The sequence below is a fragment of the Phycomyces blakesleeanus genome (assembly GCF_001638985.1).
Source record: "Phycomyces blakesleeanus NRRL 1555(-) unplaced genomic scaffold PHYBLscaffold_25, whole genome shotgun sequence".
Taxonomy (NCBI): domain Eukaryota; kingdom Fungi; phylum Mucoromycota; class Mucoromycetes; order Mucorales; family Phycomycetaceae; genus Phycomyces; species Phycomyces blakesleeanus.
In genome coordinates, this window is record NW_017265158.1 from 370,434 (window position 1) to 391,774 (window position 21,341).

At 35.1% G+C, this 21,341-nt stretch overlaps 6 protein-coding genes and 1 non-coding gene across 7 annotated transcripts; 3 read left to right on the forward strand and 4 right to left on the reverse strand.

The window, feature by feature from the left end:
* Window positions 1–961: 961 nt before the first annotated feature.
* On the forward strand, window positions 962–3,704 carry PHYBLDRAFT_68897 (hypothetical protein; the record flags this gene model as incomplete). The annotated part of the gene is made up of 5 exons (XM_018442026.1): window positions 962–979; window positions 1,444–1,577; window positions 1,677–2,100; window positions 2,172–3,496; window positions 3,548–3,704. The coding sequence occupies 5 exons, from the start codon at window positions 962–964 to the stop codon at window positions 3,702–3,704; spliced, it is 2,058 nt and encodes a 685-aa protein (XP_018286391.1).
* A 583-nt stretch (window positions 3,705–4,287) lies between these two features.
* On the reverse strand, window positions 4,288–4,360 carry PHYBLDRAFT_t225. Its single transcript has one exon. It is a non-coding gene; the product is annotated as a tRNA-Ala (tRNA).
* Window positions 4,361–6,274: 1,914 nt separating this feature from the next.
* On the forward strand, window positions 6,275–7,646 carry PHYBLDRAFT_173350 (hypothetical protein; the record flags this gene model as incomplete). Its single annotated transcript, XM_018437012.1, has 5 exons — window positions 6,275–6,553; window positions 6,612–6,917; window positions 6,989–7,174; window positions 7,242–7,297; window positions 7,583–7,646. 5 exons carry the CDS (start codon window positions 6,275–6,277, stop codon window positions 7,644–7,646), a joined length of 891 nt encoding a protein of 296 aa, XP_018286392.1.
* A 299-nt stretch (window positions 7,647–7,945) lies between these two features.
* On the reverse strand, window positions 7,946–12,847 carry PHYBLDRAFT_173351 (hypothetical protein; the record flags this gene model as incomplete). Its single annotated transcript, XM_018437013.1, has 2 exons — window positions 7,946–8,122; window positions 10,670–12,847. 2 exons carry the CDS (start codon window positions 12,845–12,847, stop codon window positions 7,946–7,948), a joined length of 2,355 nt encoding a protein of 784 aa, XP_018286393.1.
* Window positions 12,848–13,674: 827 nt separating this feature from the next.
* Window positions 13,675–14,930, reverse strand: PHYBLDRAFT_173352 (hypothetical protein; the record flags this gene model as incomplete). The annotated part of the gene is made up of 3 exons (XM_018437014.1): window positions 13,675–13,869; window positions 13,939–14,180; window positions 14,459–14,930. 3 exons carry the CDS (start codon window positions 14,928–14,930, stop codon window positions 13,675–13,677), a joined length of 909 nt encoding a protein of 302 aa, XP_018286394.1.
* An 878-nt stretch (window positions 14,931–15,808) lies between these two features.
* On the reverse strand, window positions 15,809–16,408 carry PHYBLDRAFT_173353 (C2H2-type zinc finger transcription factor; the record flags this gene model as incomplete). The annotated part of the gene is made up of 2 exons (XM_018437015.1): window positions 15,809–16,182; window positions 16,264–16,408. The coding sequence occupies 2 exons, from the start codon at window positions 16,406–16,408 to the stop codon at window positions 15,809–15,811; spliced, it is 519 nt and encodes a 172-aa protein (XP_018286395.1).
* Window positions 16,409–19,253: 2,845 nt separating this feature from the next.
* On the forward strand, window positions 19,254–20,787 carry PHYBLDRAFT_173354 (hypothetical protein; the record flags this gene model as incomplete). Its single annotated transcript, XM_018437016.1, has 5 exons — window positions 19,254–19,328; window positions 19,627–19,906; window positions 20,015–20,255; window positions 20,378–20,483; window positions 20,647–20,787. 5 exons carry the CDS (start codon window positions 19,254–19,256, stop codon window positions 20,785–20,787), a joined length of 843 nt encoding a protein of 280 aa, XP_018286396.1.
* Window positions 20,788–21,341: the final 554 nt, after the last annotated feature.

Here is a 21,341-nt window from a genome sequence, read left to right on the forward strand (position 1 = left end):
TCCATCTTTTTTCTTAGAGGCATACACGAAGCATTGGCAGCCATGCTTTTGTGTATCCTTGACACGTTTTCTTTCCCATTCAGGAAGGGGACTCTCTTTGCTGGCAGAGGTTTTTAAAGCAATCTTTGCAGCCTTATGAGTGTCTCTATATTCGCCTGCATGCTTACAGATTATCTTTATGTGAGTTTCTGATGAAAACATGGTGGAAAATGCAATATTATGCATGACACCATATGCCTTGACAGCTTCACGAACAGCTACAGTTGAAGAAAATTGTCTTCTAACAAGAAAGATAGAATTAAACTCAGTCAAAGCAGTATTGTACTTCTTGGAAAAATTCTCACTGACAATGACAAGATCATTGGTGTTGTTAGTGTTGTTGATGTTGCTCATGTTAAATGTCAAAAAAATTATGCACTGATGTTGTTGTAAAAAAAAAGGCAGTGATTTTATTGACAATCCAAAGAACTATTTATCTAGTCACTCCCACAAAAAAAAATGGGATTGTTACACTAATCATCTCTGACGTCAAAGATGGATATCTTTTCCTCAAAATCTTGTCCTGTCGTCTTATCTGTAAGAATAGTCTATTATTATAAGCATAATTATAACTCATAAACACATTTACTTTTGATGTTAATACTTTATTGGGACTACATGCATTTATATAATTAATCATATATTAATTATCTCAAGATCACATTGCTCTGATTAAGGCTCAGATAGGATTGATTACCTAACTCAAGTCATATAATTTTCTCAATCCAAAATAATATAAATAGCAGTAGTAGTTCAATGTAGGAATCTGGTCAAACTTGATATCAAATCTTTTCTCAATAAACAAAACCTATACAAGTTCTCACAAATCTTTGTTTCTCAATCTCAAATCTTCAATTCTTTCTCTTAAAAACTTCTTCAAGCTTCAACCACCACAACAGACCAATTTTTGCTATGTTATAGCATGCCAGAGTTGACATTGGTAATCAAAATTGGGACTTACAAGCAATCAGTAATGGTTGACTCTTTAGGATAAAAGATCTTGACTTTGCTAATTCATCTTTCATATATGTTTTAGATGTTTAAGATGATAAATATACTTGTAGAAGATATTACTGGACAACAAGCATCTAAGACATATTATTGTAGCTATTCTTTTAGTCAGATATCAATTATCATTTTATATAAATAGTCAAGAAATATATTTAATAAAAATTGTCTTTATTTTCCTTATCTAAAAAGTATTCATAAACTTGACAATTCCCAGTGGTATTGATTCTGCAACTTAGTTACAAGTGGAAATCCTTTATTTTCTATACCTTTTGCACATTAAAGTCTGCCCGGACAAGATAATATGACCAGCTTTCCTTCTTTTTTTTGGCTCTAAAAATAATAATAATTACCCCTTTTTCTCTATTTTAATACACTACTGAAACACTACTAAAGTCTGAAGTAACACTTACAAGAAGAGAACAACAAGCCTTGAGAAAGGCAGCACTTGAAGCAGCACCTGTCAGAACTTTGAGAGATATTAGATATGTATTAGAACCTTTGACAATTCCTAACGTTATGAAGTTGAAGTCTAACATTGTTTCTGTTTTTGCTTCTGAATGAAAACTTTACAAACAAAAAATTGAAGAACAATGCTGAGTCAAGTGGATTATTGGTTGTCCTAATAGACATAGTTCTGCTGTTAATATCACCAAGAAGAAGCATATACTCTTCTCTCAGATATACTCCTGTCATAAAGATAGAAGCTATGAACCTGAAAACAGAGAAAAGCATCCAATTCAATGTAAATTGAAGAAAGTTAGCTGTGAGGCAACTCTCACTATTATTTGTTATGCTGACAAGTCTCATGTTTACGTGTTTGATTTTATTGCCAACCACATCAACCATATTCCTGAGGATATTAAAACCGATCTTGGACTTTTTCCTTTAACTCGAGGTTGTGTTGATGATATTGTTACCCATTTGACAGCCAGTCCAGGCTCATCAGCTAGAAAAATCAGACTTGAGATTCTTCGCAACATTGACCAGCAAGATTATTCTCTCAATGGACGTAAAATCAACTACTTTGATATTTACAACAAAATACTTGCAGTAAGTTTTACATTGCAATTATTCTTTAACTTCTGAATATTAACAGTTGTTTTGATGTATCTGAACTTTAGATCAACCAAACAATCTTTCGTTTGCACGAGGACGACTTTAAGTCTATGAAGATGTGGTTTACCAAAAAACTTTCTCCCAAAGGTTTTATTATCTTTGAAGATAACCTGCAGACATATTCGAACAATGAGAGCCTGTATGCATGTGAATTTACCTCGCCTTTCCAGCAAAGCAAGATAAAAGCTGCAGCAACATTCTGTATGGATGCCACCTACAGTATCACTCAAAGATCAGATGACATTCTTTATACTATTGTCATTCGTAATGAAGAACTTGATCGTGGTTTCCCCTGTGCATACATGCTGACCAATGACCATTCCTTGGGTCCAATTGTTCAATGGTTGAAGCACTTGAAAGACAATCAGTTGGTTGTAAACCCCTGGCAGTTTACTATTGACTGTAGTGATGCTGAGACAAATGCACTCATGACAATCTTCCCTGGATGCCAGATCCAATACTGTCTTTTTCACGTCAGTCAAGCATGGTATAGACGATTAAACCTGAAAGTCAAGACAGGAAATACTGCTGCCCAAAACCGTTTGGTTCGAGGAGAAATGATGGCTTTTCTTAAGCATATTATATATGAAGAGCATATAGTTGTATTTCTTGACAAGATTGCCAACTTCATTGGAAGATATCAGCAAAGTCAACCTGATTTTGTCCAATACTTTGAGACCAACTGGTGTACCATGACTAAGTATTGTGTTTGGAGTAGAGCTTTTCATCAGCTTGAATTCTCTCACATGCTAACAAACAACTACATCAACTCTTGGCACAACCAGCTAAAAACTCATTTTTTAGGTCACAGTCGCAACAAAAGATTTGATCGACTGATTTTCATACTGACAAATGAAGTAGAGTTCTACTTCAAAGAGGAGAGTATCAGAATCAATATGCACAGTGGCCCAATGACAACTGCCCAAAGACAACAAAGGAAGATAGAGATGTCTGCTGACGCTGTTCCAGCATACATGCATGCTAATATAATTGTTAGCCCATCAAAAGCAATGTCTCTGAACACCACTCTTGATGACACTGATGATATTCTTGAAGACGGGTTTTGGTTCATCGACTTGTTTACTGAAGATGGTATTACCTATCAAGTTGAAGTTAACAACAATGTTATTCTTTCTTGTACGTGTTATGCTTGGGCTAGGTACATAAAGCCTTGTAAGCATATGTATTTGCTCTGTATCCATATGTCAGACTTTGCTTTCTTGTCTATGCTTTCTGCAAATAATGTGCAGTCAATCACAATTTCTGGTAAGCAGTTCATTAATGACAGCACTATGTCAATTGATGGCACAATGGAGAGCACTGAGTATAGGTATACCATAAAGATATTTAATTATGCAAATAATTGTTTGTTAACAACTAGACATAATGAGCAAGACTTGTATCAACTGATACAGTATGCTACAGAAGAGGAAGCAGAGGTTATCAGAGCAGCATATGCTGCTCCCATAAAGGCTTTTCAAGAAATCAAATCTAAATATGAAGCTCATTTTAGAACTTTAAATACACAACGTCATTAATAACAAAAAAAATCTGCTTTATTTACAATTGTTTATACAATATATACTTATTCCTATCACCTTCTTAATATTGTATATTTGGAAATATATGTAAATATAAATTTAAGCTGTATTCTTGACTATCTTAATGTGTTATTATTTTGATTCTATATCTCTGCATTTTTTTAAGAAAATGCAAAAGGTACAAGAAATAAAAATATTCTTATAAGTGCCAGAAGAGAAAAACCAGATTGAGACTTGACAAGCATTGAAAGAATATTGTTCATGATTTGGGTTGGTCTTCCTTTTACTATAACAAAGTCAAAAGGTTAAATGCACTGGGGATCAAGAAGTATACATAAAATCAAAGAGAGGATAAAAGATACTTTTTATTAGTATGAATTGAATTGTCTTATATAGTTTTCTAAACTAATACTGCAGATAATGCGCAGTAGCTATTATATTATATTTAAATAAAAGAAGAGTCATTATACTGCAGTTAACCATCTTCAAATTTTACAGTTCATCAAAATAATGTCCAACATCAGGAACAACTTTGGTAAAATAAAATTAAACAAATCTCACCGTCAAGTGAGTTAGGAATTGGAGAAGCTGGGCGTCGATCCCAGTGCCTCTCGCATGCTAAGCGAGCGCTCTACCATTTGAGCTACATCCCCTTTTTACGTATTTTAGAGTAATTTATGCAAACACATCCAATATAATTATATCGTAATTTGGGATATTTTCCTAAGACGTTTACACTGGAAAAATGACCTAACATACGTATATGTAAAGGCATAGTTACTCAGGTGTCAAGACGGGGTTTAACATTGAGTACAGATAAATATCACCATGTAACAAGTTCGTCTTAGCACCATGTGCCATGACCAGCTATACACATGTGTGAGGTCAAATAAAAATGACGGGGATATAGTTCTTTAGCACTTTCGATGTGTTGATCTGACTTGGGATATTGAAAAGAGTTTTTTGAAACCAAAATTTTATTTTTATATGTTTTATATGGAGTTTTAAAGGTGGATAATATATTTATTTTTGATCTTGGCACAGTAGTATAGTTCAACATTACACCTCTTCATTATCTTTTATATCCAATTAAATTCAATACTTGAGCAATTCTTTGGATTCTGAACCATAGTATAGTTCAATTGTTTTTATTTTAATTTCAGAAATTGTTTTATTGGTAAAAGTTTATAATAGTATTTATTTGGAAAGAACAGAATGTTTTTAGAACTATAACAATCTTATAGTATTGATTTATTGAATATCCGTTATTGCTTCTACTGGTCTGCTTGATACTGTTTGAATAAAATAATTATCTACAGAAAAGAAATATCTGAAAATATAAAAAGAAAGCAGACTGTTTATTGAAATACAACAGTCTTTAAGAAGCATAGACAAATTATTAGCTATGTGTACTAGGTACTACATTTAATGTAGTATGCTTTTACATTTTGTATACACTTTTATACTTATATTGTAAATATTGGAAAAGAGTGAGCAAAAAATAGATTTTGATATTGATAATCCATGACATTCCTTATGATATCTTTCACTATAAAAATAACGAAAAACATTAATTTTTGTGAATAAAATAAAATAATAAATAATTTACATACCAGTCATAAGAATATATATTAACAGAGATAGATTGTCTTTGTAAACACTTGATAGAACTCTAGTAAAAAAATAATAATATTTTATGTTAACACATTATAGTATTAATATAACTAAAATAAAAAATAAAGTAGTGATCCTTACTATGTAATGTCATTTTCAGCTGTATAATGTAAGGGAAATCAAAGACAGGATTAATAGTGTTCATTTATAATAAGACTTCATTTTAGTAAGATACATGTCAAAATAATATATATATATATACTACCTTGATATTTTTAACCAAATTCATCTGTAGCAGTTATTCTTGATGATCAAATCTGTAATAAAAAAAACAAGTCAGAAGTATTTTTATAGATGTCAATTTCGCAAAATATAATATTGACCTTTGTTAATCTGGACAGCAATTGTGAAATGAATGCATTTAAATGAGAGCAAACAAGTATCTATTATGATAAAAAAAGAATGTATTAATTTTTATTGTTTATAAAAAAGTATTTAATAAAGAAGTATGTTACCAAAAAAGGCCACTAATATAATAATGACAAACGTTGGAAAAGAGGAAAGAAGCAAAAAAGAAGAAAGAAAAAGACGTAAATTTTTTTTCCGCGTTTGAAACAAAATACCGAAAAGCTTATCCAATAAACAATAGCAAAAAAAAACTAAAAAGAGGTGATCAATTGAGGCCAAAAATGTATCAAGGCCAATTTGTATCTCAGTGTTTCAAGAAGTTGTCTTTGAAGTGTTTCTGAAGCATCACTACCACCTATAAATACTTAATATTTCTACTTGCAATTCAATGTCACTCACTCTTGATTATATCATCTCAACAAATCTACATTGCGAATTTACTGTAATTTACGTAACAAAATAGATGGATTGTCTTTTACAAAAGAGAATAAAAAAGAAAAAGAACTAATATTAACAATTGAAAATATTATAATATATTACAGATAATGCCTACTCCCAACCGCAGACTCACTCCTTCTCTTGCTAGCACTGATGTCCAGTTACTACAAGCTTTGAATGCGATGAAAGAAGAGATGAAGGCCATGAAGAATAAGATCACATTGATGGATACAAGAATCGGTGTAGTAATCACCGGTAACGCAACTGCCATTAATGGCATTGATGCCTTGTCTGCCCTCCCAGAATCTGTGCATGTGCCCACTAGTGTTGCATCTACTTCTGCTACCCTTCCCACCACCAAATCAAGTGATACTAATGCTGTATTTGTAAGTATAAAGATATAAAAGACACTTGCCAATCTTGTTGCTAATTAAAATATAATAGGGATACATTCATGATTATATGTGGAACCCAAAGCTAAAATCAAGAGACCAGGCAGAAATCCAAGTGAACGCCATAAAACCAAAGTGGGCAGTTGATGTTCGTTTTGATCGCTCTCCAAATAGAGAGTTAGTCAAACAACTCTTGTATTACTTGGAAAAGAAGTTTGCTGGCACTGATATGAGGATACACGACTTTTGTAAGTGTATATACACAAACTTCTGTAGTAGACGTCGCCAGCAAAGGGAACTTCCAGAAACAAGACGAGCCTTGAATACTAATTCAAGAAGATCTGGCTGTGAAACTGATGTAAACTATATTTTCAATTTATGCTAAATAATAACAATTAGAATATTAATTGTATTGTCTTTTTCCTTTAGAACTACACTCGCCGTTGCCTTGCTTATGATGCTTACAAGGCTGACATTGATCTCAACATGGGTCAAAACTGCTCTGGACTGATCCAAAAGTCAGTCATGTCTGAAGGCGAATCAGACGATGATATGTCCCCCTCTCAGCCAAGAAATGAGATTCGTGTTGCTCGCCCAAGTTGGAGAAGTGACGAGGTAAAACCTAACAGTTTTCTTTTTTGAATGATGCCAGGCTGAATGTTAATATATGTTTATAACTTAGCTTAACAAATTCATTATGGAGGTTGACTCGTTTGTTGTTAAGCTGTGGTATTTCAGGTACGAAACAATAGAAAAATAAAATATTTGATAATAGAGATGTATAGAAATACTTTGAGACTGTATATCAGTTTTTTTTATTCATAAATAAAAAGTGTCCCTTTTTATAAGAAAACACAATCTGCTCTTGTCATTACGTCTTAGTTTCTTAAGGCTTTCTTCCTTTACTATATTTGGTTATTAGAGTGTATTTACTGCTTAACTAGTGTCGGTGTTACAATTATGACATCAAGTCATAAATCGTACTTCTTTAGCTCTTAGCTATTCTTTTCTCTTTTATACTAGAGCTTTAGGACTTCCTACTAAATTAGCTCCATATCGATCTGACACAGTTTACCCGGCAGTATGATATAATTATCTTAACAATCTTTAAGATATTATCTACAGTACTAACTGTAATACTTATTGGGCTGATTACTTAATCGTTTATATATATTTTATACTGACAAGATGATAGCTACTATGCTATCCCAATATGAATATGTTCTTATATGTGATAAATCCAACATCCGAGTGTCTGGATTACCACATTATCCCCACCCAGGTATTAATTAAATACCGTTCAAGTACTCTATGCAATTCTTCTGATCAGCTTGTTCTTTTTTTTTTATTTTAAACGAGTACTGTGGTGCTCAAATAACTCTTTATTTAGACCTTACTGCGTTTCTTCTTTTGATAAGCTGTCTTTGCATAATTCTTCCTTTTAGTACCTGAATTTTCTTTAGGTGCGGAATATGCAACTTTCATATCCTTTAATAATTTCTTATTGGCCTTATTGATGTCTTTGATACCTTCTGGAGCTTCACCAATTCTTTGCCAGTATTCCTTTATGAACTTAGGATTGGTAAAATGATCCTCTGGCTCCCAGGTATTGTGAGACTCATCATAATCCAACTATTTGCATCTATACAAATAATTGTTCTGGTCATCTTTTATGTGCCCAATAATTGCTTCGACTTCAAAAAAGTCATTCTTTTGCTCTAATACCTTGTCAGAAACTTTTTTCAATAAAGAAGGAGGATAATTCCTTGGTTCTAAAAATCCCTTTTCATTTTTCAATACATAAGTATTGGCAGCAGTCTTTCTAACAACAGTGTAGAATCCCTTATACTTCGGATCTAATTTATTCTGTTTTTCTGTCACCAAAATCATTACCGTGGTTCCTGGAACCAGATCTATCATTTTGTGACTTCCATCAAAGCGTTCCTTTTGCTTTTCTGTGACATGCTTTACGTGTTCAAACACGGCAGAGTAGACTATCTCAGTCATTCTTTTAATTTTTTCTTGCAACTCTTTCTGAATCTGTTCAGCAGTTGCACTATCCTTTTCTTTACTAAAATCAACAAAGTCATTTGGATTCCTTCCAAACATTAACGAGAATGGCGTACTCTTAGTCCTAGCATTATACTTGCTATTCAAAAACAACTGCGCAGATGGCACCTTCTGATCCCAATCAGCGACATTACCAACTATTTGTTTTTTAATGGTGTTCACTGCCGACTGGACAGCTCTTTCACTTGCACCATTAGCTCTAGGGTGGTACTGCGAAATCAACGCATGTTCAAAACCAACATTCTCTTTTATACATGTCATCAGCGAGTTCACAAACTCCCGTCCACAATCACTCTGCAACTTTCTCATCGGACCCCATGCACTAATGACGTCCAGTACTTGTAATGCAATCGTAGCTGCCCTTTTATCAGTTATGGCACGCAATACATAAAATTTGCTTGCGATGTCTATCATCACTAACAAGTACTCATTTCCTCTAGTCGACGTTGTAAATGGCCCAGCCAGATCTATTCCCCAACTGTCACCAGGAAGTGTTGCAGTCACAGGTCTTAAAGGATTATAACCTTTTCTTGTGATATTATGACGTTGACACTGTATACACGATTGTATAAGATCATTTGCTTGACTCTTCAAGCTGGTCCAATAGATACCTTATCTCTTTAAGGCATGCAGTATAGCTTCTACACCAAAATGACCTTTCAAATATTCTTCAACTAATAACTTATTCCTTTCATTTTTTGTGGGAGGAGTAAAGTACTCACCACTCAAGATGTCTGGTAGCGGTTCCATAGTGACAGCACTATTTCTCATGATGGATCTAACCACACTATCCCCACCCAGTTCATTTGATAATGTTTCAGTCTCTTCAGACAAACGTGACAACGCATCAGGAAGCACATTCGAAACACCAGGCAAATGAACGATCTTAAAGTCATACTGTAAAATCGTGTCCATCCATGCGATCATCATCAGATTCGCAACACGTTGAGTGTGAAGATATGTCAATGCCTTGTGATCCATGTACAAGGTAAAGTGAGAACCATAGACATACTTGTGAAAACGCTTGAGTGCAAATACTAACGCTAGTAATTCTCTTTTGGTCGCAGAATACTTTCTTTCACTTTGGGATAAGCTCTTAGCCACGAAAGAAATATATTTTTTCTTGCCATCCTTGACTTGATACAACACTGCACCAATACCAGTAAGAGATGCATCACAGCTGATACTAAAAGGAGAGTTCATATCTGGGTACGACAACACCAGATCACTCAAAAGTGCTTTTTTCAAGTTATTAAATGCAGTTTGATGCTTATCTGTCCATAAATGGGTAATCGACTTTTCATTTCTCAATGAATCTAGTGGCGACATAATGGAAGATACATTCGGAATCAACGTTCTAAAATAGTTGATCAACCCACAATAACTTTGGATATCTTTACCCGTCTTTGGTTGAGGAAATTCAAGAACATTAACAAGTTTTCTGCGGTCCATTGTAATTCCTTCAGGTGAAATATGAAAACCAAGCAAATAAATTTCTTTCTGAAAGAAATAACATTTTTTCGGATTCAACTTCAAATTGACCCTTGTTAATCTCTCAATGACTTGCTTCAAGTGTTCCTTGTGTTCCTCGAACGTTTTGCTTGCGCAAACAATGTCATCTACAAAAAACCGTACAAAAGATAGTCCTTCCAAAGCTATACTCATAGTTCTTTGAAATTGTGAACTGACATGCTTTATACCAAACACTGTACCAATAGGTTTGTACTGTACACCACGCCATGTGAAACTAAGTTTGTGTGTGTCCTTTGGGTTCAACCTCAAAGAATTAAACGCAGATTTCAAATCCAGAGTGGAATAAATATTCGCACCCTTTAAATCTTCAAACAATTCACCGATCAATGGCAAAGGCATATGATCAATTGACTTCAACAGGCAATTAATTAATCTGGGATCATGGCAAACGCGATATCCAGTAATTTCTCCTTTACCGTTTGTCTTCTTGACAACAGTCAAAGGCGTATTCCATTGTGTGTTTGCAGACGCTCTTTCAATTATACCATTGTCCAGCCGTTCTTTCACCTGTTCATCCACTACACCTTGCATCTTGTAAGGAATGGGATAAGGGCTTCTGAACGCCGTAGCATTTTCTGGGGTGTCCAAACATACAACACTTTCAGGTATAGTACAAAACGAACCCTTAGGAATATCTTGATTGTCTTTAATGAACGGTCGAATATAATCCATAGCATCCTCAAACTGTTTGGGACCTACAGCCGGATTATTTTCCTTTCGTTCATTTTCTCTCTCAATGGATTCAAGAAGATCACTCTTATTGTTGAAGCATCTATTGGCTTCTCTACGTTCCTCACTTGAATCAGCATCATCATATGATAAAGGTAAACCATAAATACCAATACCAAGAGAAGACATATAATCAGTACCAATACTGAAATCATACTCATGACTATTAGTTAAATTCATCACTTCAAACTCGCGTTGAATAGTCTTACTATTGCAAGTTACACTGATCACACAAGTACCAATTCTTTTAATCTGGGTATTGCTATCAGCCAAACGAATAAAATACTTATGAACATTGTTTTTGTTCAACAAATCTTTATTAATGTGATTGATGTAACTAATGGCTATTCCATTCTTCAAGCAAAAATTCTTGTCCACCGAACTGAACGTGACCCCACAGTCCAACAAGGAGATGGTTCTAATAGAATTATTTGCCAAAATAGGAAAGGTAATATTAGTGCTCATATTCTTAAAATCTCTTTTAATAACCATGTCTTTAAGATTGTACTTACAATCTAATGCCATCTTGGCCAGAGCACTAGTGTTGTCTTGGTACTCTGACCAAGACAACGAGGGACTCCCCTCAACCACAGTGGAAGCTCTTGCTGGTCTACCAGCAGAGGAGCGGACTGCCATCCTTGACACCTTTGTCAAGTACTTCTCCCATTCCGGACAGGAGTGTCCCTTAACCCAGGGAGCCTTGCATGAGAAACAGATGCCATCCTTCATCGCCTTCTTGAAGTCCCATGCCTTCTTGGGAGACTGAGAACCACGCTCGCAAGAGAAAGATTTTTTCTTTCCCTTGTGGGAACCAGCAGAGAGAGAGGACGCACCATTGTGAGCAGCAAACGAACTCCAGGAGGACGCGGCAGTACCATTGGCAGGATTATGTAACAAAGCAGTGGAGTCACTTGTTGACACACTCACCAACGAGATGATGTCCTCAATCTTTGAGGGCATCTTGGTACCATAGTTGGCTGACAAAGGAATAAGACAAGCTTCCCAGACTTCCGGACGCAGATTCCACCAGAAGCAGAGAACCAATTGAACACCATCGTCCAACGAGGCCTGGCGGCGGAACTTTTGGAATTTGGCACCAAAAGAACGAGCAGATTCTCCTTTGCCTTGTTTCATGCACCAGACACGACCCATGTTCAGGAACTTACGGAACGGCATGTCATAGTGATCCAGAAGAATACTTTCAACCTTCTTCCAGTTGTAGGCCTTGCCTTTGAGCTTGTCCTCAAACCAAGAACGTTCTTCCTTGTTCAAACAAGTGGGCAACAGACGTTCCCAGCAGGAATCCAAGGACAGAGAGTGTGCTTCCAGGACTGTGGTAAACTCCTGGCAGAAGTCATACACCGAATCGAACACATCGCGGTTGGCCTTCACCAGAGGACCCTCAGAACGAAGCTGGGGAAAAGGTAGGTTACTGGGAACCAGAGTGCTTCTCTTGTCATGAGGCTTAGACGCAGGAGCAGTGGAAGCCTTGAGGTCCTTGAGAATTTTCTCAGCCTCAGCAAACAGTACTTGTGCTTCCTTGGCACCCTTGGAAGCAGACTTGGCAGCAGTAGAGGTGGGATCCCTCTTGGAAACACCCAAGTAGTGGCCTAGAGCGGCGTAGTAGTTGCCCTTCTTAGTGTTGAGGTCCTCCTCAGCAGAAGCCAGCAACATTTCCACGGTGGCCACAAGGTTGTTGTTAACTCTGACTTCAGAGTTACCCAAATAGATGCGAGGAGAATTGGCACCCTCATAACCAGAACGGCCAGCATCGGAACCAGAAGAACCTTCTTCAGAATCAAAGGCACCGTCCTCAGAACACAAGGGAGTCATCATGGTATCACCATTGTGGTCGGCAGAACCAGCAGCAGAAGGAGGAGGAATGACACCAGAGTTGACACGGGCGGTTTCTTCACCAGAAACAATAGTAGAGTTGACAGCGGATTGTTGAGACATTTCGAGAATTCAAAGTAAAAAATGTGGTATTTCAGGTACGAAACAATAGAAAAATAAAATATTTGATAATAGAGACGTATAGAAATACTTTGAGACTGTATATCAGTTTTTTTTATTCATAAATAAAAAGTGTCCCTTTTTATAAGAAAACACAATCTGCTCTTGTCATTACGTCTTAGTTTCTTAAGGCTTTCTTCCTTTACTATATTTGGTTATTAGAGTGTATTTACTGCTTAACTAGTGTCGGTGTTACAATTATGACATCAAGTCATAAATCGTACTTCTTTAGCTCTTAGCTATTCTTTTCTCTTTTATACTAGAGCTTTAGGACTTCCTACTAAATTAGTTCCATATCGATCTGACACAGTTTACCCGGCAGTATGATATAATTATCTTAACAATCTTTAAGATATTATCTACAGTACTAACTGTAATACTTATTGGGCTGATTACTTAATCGTTTATATATATTTTATACTGACAAGATGATAGCTACTACGCTATCCCAATATGAATATGTTCTTATATGTGATAAATCCAACATCCGAGTGTCTGGATCACCACATAAGCAATTGGGTGCAAATTCCCGCCAACTGCTTAAGAGAGTTTATGGTAGAACAGTGGAATCAACAGTCCCAATTGATTTAGATCCTGCTCTACCTCAATGGGCTCTTAAATATGGGTCATAAATAAAACTCATTTTTTGTCATTTTTTTTCTTTTACTATCAAAATTTCTTAACACATATGTATTGTTCGCAACATATATAATAAGACTACATTAGCTTATGTATTGAAAATTTTTATTAAAAAAGAAATGTATTAAATATTAATTGTATTGTTTGTGTGGTAAAGCATTGACAAGTATTTTCTTATTATTTGTGCTGGTTTTATAATCACATGTTGCAACAACTGATGATATTCGATGTACTGGCAAGATGCATTCAAAATCACATGCAATAAAATCTGCACTGCAGATGTCAACACTTTCCAACTCTCTTGAATGATAATGCTCAATCTGGAACTACTTAACAAACGCAAACACGTGTTTAGCTTGATAAATGACACATGTTTGGAGCTCTGTGTTATATACTGGTGGAGTGAAAGAGTGCAAGAACAGATACTGAATTTGGTCAGTGTATGCCAACCGATTATTGCCTTGACTTCCAAGGAACAGAGATTGAACAAATGAGCCACGACCAGAAGCATATTTGCAGCCTTTGTAAACCTGAACAAGCAAATTGATTGATTTCAACTTTATGATTTGGTTGTTGACAAAGGAGAATGGAGAGCAGAGATGCTGGTAACCTTCAAGATTTGGCATGCAGTATGCAACTTTATAGTAATCAAGCAAATGAGGGTAGTTGACATCACTCATTGATGATGGGGTTCAATATGGAGAGAAAATGTGGATGGAGGAAGAGGTTCATTGCCAAGGAATGGAAGAGAAGGGTTTGAGTATGCTTGGATGAAGGCTGATAGTCTGAACGGGCGCTGGGGAAAAGTTATTGTATTTTTTGAAGTGGAGGGTTGAGCTGTGGCAGTAAGCTTGGCGAGAAGAGGAAGAAACAGTACTTGGCTTGGGCATGTGAGAGCAGCACAAACGAAATCACCTTTGAATGTATCTTGGACGAAACTATTCATGTATGTAACCTCAAAGAAATCTTTTCTGTTCGTATTCACATTCTTTAGCAGACCATTATATCGCTCAAACCCAAAGAGCCAATATCCATATACTGGTCCAAAATCACGGATGGTCTCGCAAAGATGGAGATGTAAATGCATGTTACAGGTGAGAATAGTTGGAGTGTAAATACGCTGGCACTTAGTACAGAATTCTTGAAGAAATTTATGGCCATCGTCAATGTCAGAGAACGTGATGCTTGGCTTTACTAATTGGCGGCAGGCATCAACAAAACTGATCCAATTTCTGAACATTTCAATTGGCAGGACGGCCTTCAACAAGATAGGCGAATACACTAGCACCCAGGACTTCCGTTCATCAGCTTTCATGTATGGAAAGCCCTTTCCAATCTTCGATTTCAACACCACGTAATCCATTGGCACCACCAATGTCTCTGCCATTGTTTGCATCGTAGCTAGCTTTCTATCGTCTATCAGTCCTTCTTTTATCCACTGCTCCATCATTCTCTTTGGTGTCCCCAGGAATAAATTATGCATGAGATCGATGATCGTTCCATGTACTAGATTAAAGTATCCAAGGCAATGCAGCTGCGACTATTGAACACCATTTTTGATTTCCAACTGATGCCTTTCTGAGGGCGTACTGGCACTCTTCCACTCCTAGCATGCAACCTGTTTTCCAGACCGCTACAGATTTTCCACGTCGAATAGTCAAACCCACTGAAGTCGACCTGATTGGTGCTTGGTAACCTGGTAAACTGCCTCACACATCTGGGACATGCACAAGTACTGTTGTGGGTGATGAATCCACTGGTCTTCCTGGCAGCGGGGATGTCACAGACAATCATATGTAACGCGGCATGTACATTAACACCAGCTGGGCACTCAAAGGTCGGGATGGTTATTCCCATAAACAACTGCAGCAATTCATCAACTATTAGCTTTAAATAGTGGTTGATCTCTTCGGTCTTTGGCTCCTTAGGACCAGGCATCAAACCAACAAGGATGACATTTTCAGGCTTAAATCTTTCCTCACAAGGCAAGTTATTTATTGCAAGGTAGATAGCTCCAGTTGAATATGTAACGCCATCAAATGGCTGGAACCAGTCGATGTTCATTGTTAGCATCAATGAACGAGATTCATTCACAAACAATACGCCACTTTGGTCCTTTAGCTCCTTCCACATAGCACCATCATAGACATTGCATAGTGTATCTACGACCTTAAGCTCTTTGTTCCGTTGTCTGATTTTTTGCTCGAACCCAGAACAAAGAAAGAAAACTTGTAATGATCTCTGGATAGAGTTGTAGACGTATGATTACTTGCCTACCATGGCACCAGAAGATGAAACCTTCATCAATTCACAATTGCATGCTGATCGAGAACCATGCTTTTTGAAGTTGCAATGAGTAGGGATAGGCACATCTTGTTTGTAAACCTTGTGGCAGTCTTCACATACAACAGACTTCTTGATACCATTGGTGTAATTGGAAAAACCAGTCATTCTTTGCAGGCCAATAAGACTTGTTGGTAATTGAAAATCTTCGCCATAGATCTTGAGTAACTGATTGATAAATTCAATCAATATGGCGGCACCTTTGTTAATAACATAACGCGAGATAAAAAGAACGGCAAAGGTAGCAATGAACTGATGGACAGGGTTTTCAGGCATGTTAGGAGCATTAAATGGGTCTATTTAAAATTAACAAAAATAAATTAGAACAAATTTTCTTTAAATCTGTTTTTAAGAAAACAAAATCATTTATGACTGACCTTCATTAACAAACTCTTCAACATCTGTCTTGACACCTTCTTCTTCACCACTGCCAGAGTCAGAGTTCATGTCTCTTTCAATGTCAGAGTCATTGCCATTGACCTCGCTGATCTCATTGTCTACCAAGACATTGTCAGCCATCATGGCGGCATTCAAATCAGATGAGTTGGCCTGATCGTCTTTTTTTTGATGGATTCAGATTGACAGGTCGGGATATATACAAATATAGATTAGTTTAGCTTATTGTCTCTACTGGTTTTCAAATATTTTTTTCTTTTCTTTTCTTATATTGGGTATCAACGTCCATCATTTGTTCTTCTTGCACAGCTGTGTTTCATTAAAATTAAAAAATAAAGAAGTTATTACTCAGCAATCAAAAAATAAACCCTGAATATAACATACTATTTGCCAATCTTTCAGCCATATCCAGTCTCTTGATTCTCTCAAGCTCATCTTTTCTAATATGGCGCTCAGTGGTTCTGCTTGTCACCAATGAGTATCCCTGTGAATTTCTGCTACATTGAGCACAATGGCAGACAACATTACATCGGTGGGAGATAGAAGACATTTTATGTGTTTTGTTTGATGTGATTTATTGAGAATAAAAAGAGGAACAAGCATAAAAAATACTTTATTTGCACCGACTTTATAGTAAAAAAAAGCATTATATTTTATGGTTGTTTAATTGAATTCTTCTAACAAGTTCTTTTCTATATTATTAAATATATAAAGAGACATGACAATTATGATATTATCAATTCATAGTCTTTATTCAAATGTTTTCAAGAATGCCTGTTGTGTGTAAAAGACATATATTTTTCTACTATGAGTTTATAAATAGATTATTGCGAGAGTAAATCCAGAAAATAGTAGAAATAAAAAAAAAGGGGTGGTAGAATAAGAATTATGATAGGTCTCTGTATGTGAATTTAGCCTTCCATACCAGACTGATATTCTAAAATTCTGTTTGGCAATAAAACCAACTAAAACTATATCTTTGACCTGAACTTCAAAAAACACACTGAGTTGAAAAAAATCACTATTTCTACACATGTGTTTACCAACCTGGCCACATTGTTAATCAGAGCGGGTTTTCCAGTGTTATTGCAGACACTAGGCATTCACATAGTTGTGGTCAACCAATTTTTTTGGCAGTCAACTGATTTTTTTTCTTAATTTTAGACAAAAATTTTATTCCAAAAACGGGCAACAGATTTAAGTGCATCTTTAGTAAAAGACAGGGGGTGTACTAAATCTCACTCCTTTTAAGGAAATCTTAATTGACAAAATATTTTAAGTTATGACAGGCTTAACTTCCTTTATTTTGAGATAACAATTTATTTCTCAAACATTTACTTCTTTCTTTAATCAACACTTCTTGACTTTATCTCACAACATACATACTTTCAAACTTGTTGAAGTAACAACCTCTATTATCAATGACTTACAATACAAAAATCCACTAAAATACTATGGTGTAAAACTGCCTGTAATATAGTATAATTTCGGGGTTTAACTTCTATCTTTGATGTGATTCAATATGGTACTAAAGGTAGCTTGAGAACAAGTGCCGTGTTGCACCCAATATGTGAAGTAAATCTTGGAAAAATGACTGAATAGGGTTCATTAGTATTTCTGTGTGTACACTGGCATAGTATAAAGTATTAAGACAGTTTAGTTTAAGTTTATACTGTATTGTAATACACGGGTCATGCCAGTTTAAAGAACAATATGCAGGTACTTGACTCATGTAGTAAAGCTATCTTTACTGAAAAGTTTTCAGTAAAGATAGGATTGTCAACTGTTTTAACCAATCCTTGACACTCTTTATTATGAGATCATCCATAGCATGCTCCCCCAATTACTTGATATTCAGTTATTATTGGTTTAAAATATAGTTTACTTTTTGGGATTTATTAAAAAAAAAGAATTGTTCTGGACTGATGACCTAGTAGTATTATTGTATATCCTGGATCCTTTTTACTGACCTGCTTGATATTATTTTAGATTGAGTGGTTCTTTACCCAAAAAAATAAAATGCCTGAAAAATAAAAACAATATACTGTTTGATATGATAGAGCAATGTTTAGAAAGTATAAACAAGTGCGTTCAATCAAAAGGATTATGCTTTCTATATTCTACAGATACCAGCATTTATACAAACTTATATTTACATAACAGCTGTTTGTTGAGAATAGACAGAATTTTTTTTTGAGGATGGTAAAGATGACATTTGATATGATTCCTTTGACTATGAGAATAATTGACAAAAATTAGTTTGGATGAATTGGATGCTAGAGAAATTCATTTACCTTTATAAATCAAGAGAATATATTTGTAATCCAAGAAGTACTTTTCAAGAGCTAATATAGCATCTAGTAAAAGAAAATATTATATTATTATAGTATATCAATTATGTTAACGTATAAATATTCTTTAAAAAAAAGACTTACCATTGTAATGTCAGTAGCATGGGATAAAGACTCTTGATCTATGGCGTGTTTGTGAGAGGGACGCTCACCTATAATAAAAAATATATTTGATTAGATAAATATTAAAACCTAATATAATAAAAAAAGAGATATAAAATATTATCATGTTGATAGCCATATTTAACTATAGAGAGTATTTTTGATGATATGGTCTTTATGAAAGAAAGAGAAAAAGTTAGAATAATGTTATGGACTGATGACAAGAAGTATATTTACTAATCTTTACTAATCCGGATGACTATTGTGAAGAAGATGCATCCAAAAAAAATAAAACGCTAGTGTCTACAACAACAGAAACAATTATTATTTTTAGTTATATATATATATATATATATATATTATTTTAAATAAGTCATCTTACCAGAAAAACATGTGAAAATAATGAAAGTTGGAAAGAAAGAGAATGGAAGAGAAAAAGAGAGAAGAGAGAAAACAGTAAAATGGGGAAAAAGTAAAAAATAAAAAATAAAAATAAAAAAAAGCCAAAAGACTGAAGAATGGAAGGATGGAAGGACAAAAAGACAAAAAGACAAAAAAGCAATAAGCATATATTAGATGAAGTTCAAAATAAAGTAATATGAAGGCCAATTCTCATTTAGTATTTAAAGAAGTTATTTTGGATATATTCATAAAATAATATTCATTGCATATAAATATTCTCAGACCTTTAATATCATTGAAAGTTTGTTCTTTATTTATTGTTGCGCACTTAATCACAAATCTTTATCTACTCACTCACCTACCCAAACATCTACACAAACGATTTCAATCTACCTCTGTAGGTTTATTTTAAAAGACATAAAATATATATGAATTTGTATAATAGACCAATATTAATAATTGCAAAATGGGCAATACAACATTTATTAGAAAATGTCTGGAAACCGCCATATTCTCCCTGAGATTACTGTGGGAGAGAAAAGAATCATTTCCAGCCTTGCTGGTATGCAAGCTAACATAAAAGCAGTAAAGTGTCAATTGTCTGACATGGGCAAAAACGTTGGTGTCATTGTGGCAACCAGCTCTGATAATGCTGTACCAACCAGCACGGTTGCCAACCCTATTTCTGCTCCCATTGTTGCCACCATCCTTGCTACTGCTAGTACCAAGATCACTGCACCTCCCCGAGCAGATTTTGCTGCGGGACCAAGTAAGGCCAATACCAAAAATGTCTATGTATGTATTCGAATATATAAAAATATATCAATTCAGTATTTAATTATAATCAAACAGAAATTCATCAAAGGGTATATGTGAGATCCCAACTTTCAGTCAGACGAGCCCGCCTTGGTGCAGGCAAACAAAAATAGACCCAGGTGGGCCACTACAGTTTGCTTTTGCCTTTCGCCTAACCAAGAATTGGCTAAGAATGTTTTTGAATATCTGGTGCTTAAGTTTGTTAATGTTAGAATGAGAGAGGCTGACCTGAACAAATATGTCTACACGACTTACTGCTTGAGTAAGCATGAGCAGAACAAGGATAAAGAAGCCAAGAAGAAGTCTAATACTGTTTCCAGAAGACATGGGCATGAGAAGAAGATACATTATATTTTTAATTGATTTCATTTTATATTTTTCTTGATATAAATTAGAAAAAATTCTAAATTGATATTTCTATTAGCACTTCAGACATCGCAAGGCAGCATACAATAAGAACAGGATTGCTATTAACAAGAAAATGGCGCAAGATTGCTCTGCTCTGCTCATCAGAGAAGCAATGTCTGAAGGTGAATCAGACAGTGATTCAAGAGGCTCAACTTCTTCCCGACTGATTTGGATCTCGCGTCCAGGATAGAGAAGCGATGAGATATATTTTTCAGATAATTTAAATATTTTTTTATTTTTGTAATGTATAATAATATATGGATATGAATATTGTCTTTTGTATAGTACAATCGTTTGATTAAACTTGTTGATGAGGCTGTTAAAACTGATTTGGGCAGCAATGCCTATCAGTTACTAGAACAAATTTGGTTAAGAATCACAGATTCGGCAGTCCCAGATGCAATTGCATCACAGTTACCTCAGTAGGCTCTTAGAAATGGGCCCTAAATAAAATATGCAAATTCTTTTTTTTTAAACAAAAAAAAACTTTTCGTCTATGCCTACTTCCTACACTCTAATTATCAAAAAAAATATAAAAAGAGATACTACTTATCATTGGAATTTTCACTTTGTTTTTCTTTATAGAAAGAGGGGCATAGGGCATATTTATTAATAGAAATTTTAGACATAGTATTTTTTAGGTAAACGAATGATAAGTGTTTTTTTGATATTTTTTCTTGTTTTTTCAGTAGCAGTTGCAACTTTCATGTTAATGCATTATACTGGCAGAATGCTATGGTAATTGTCTGGCGTGAAGTTTAGCAAGTAGACATCAATGCTTTTAGTTTTGCATCTTTTATCAGCTGTAATTGATAACCATAAGATATATGCAAAGATGTGTTTTTTTATAGACTTGGAATGCAGAAGAGTTTGGATGTGGTGAAGGTGTGAATAAATGAATGGACTAGTACTGAATTTGTCCCGTGAATGCGGTTTTAGTTACATTTCCACTGCAAGAAACATTGCTTGTATGAAAGACC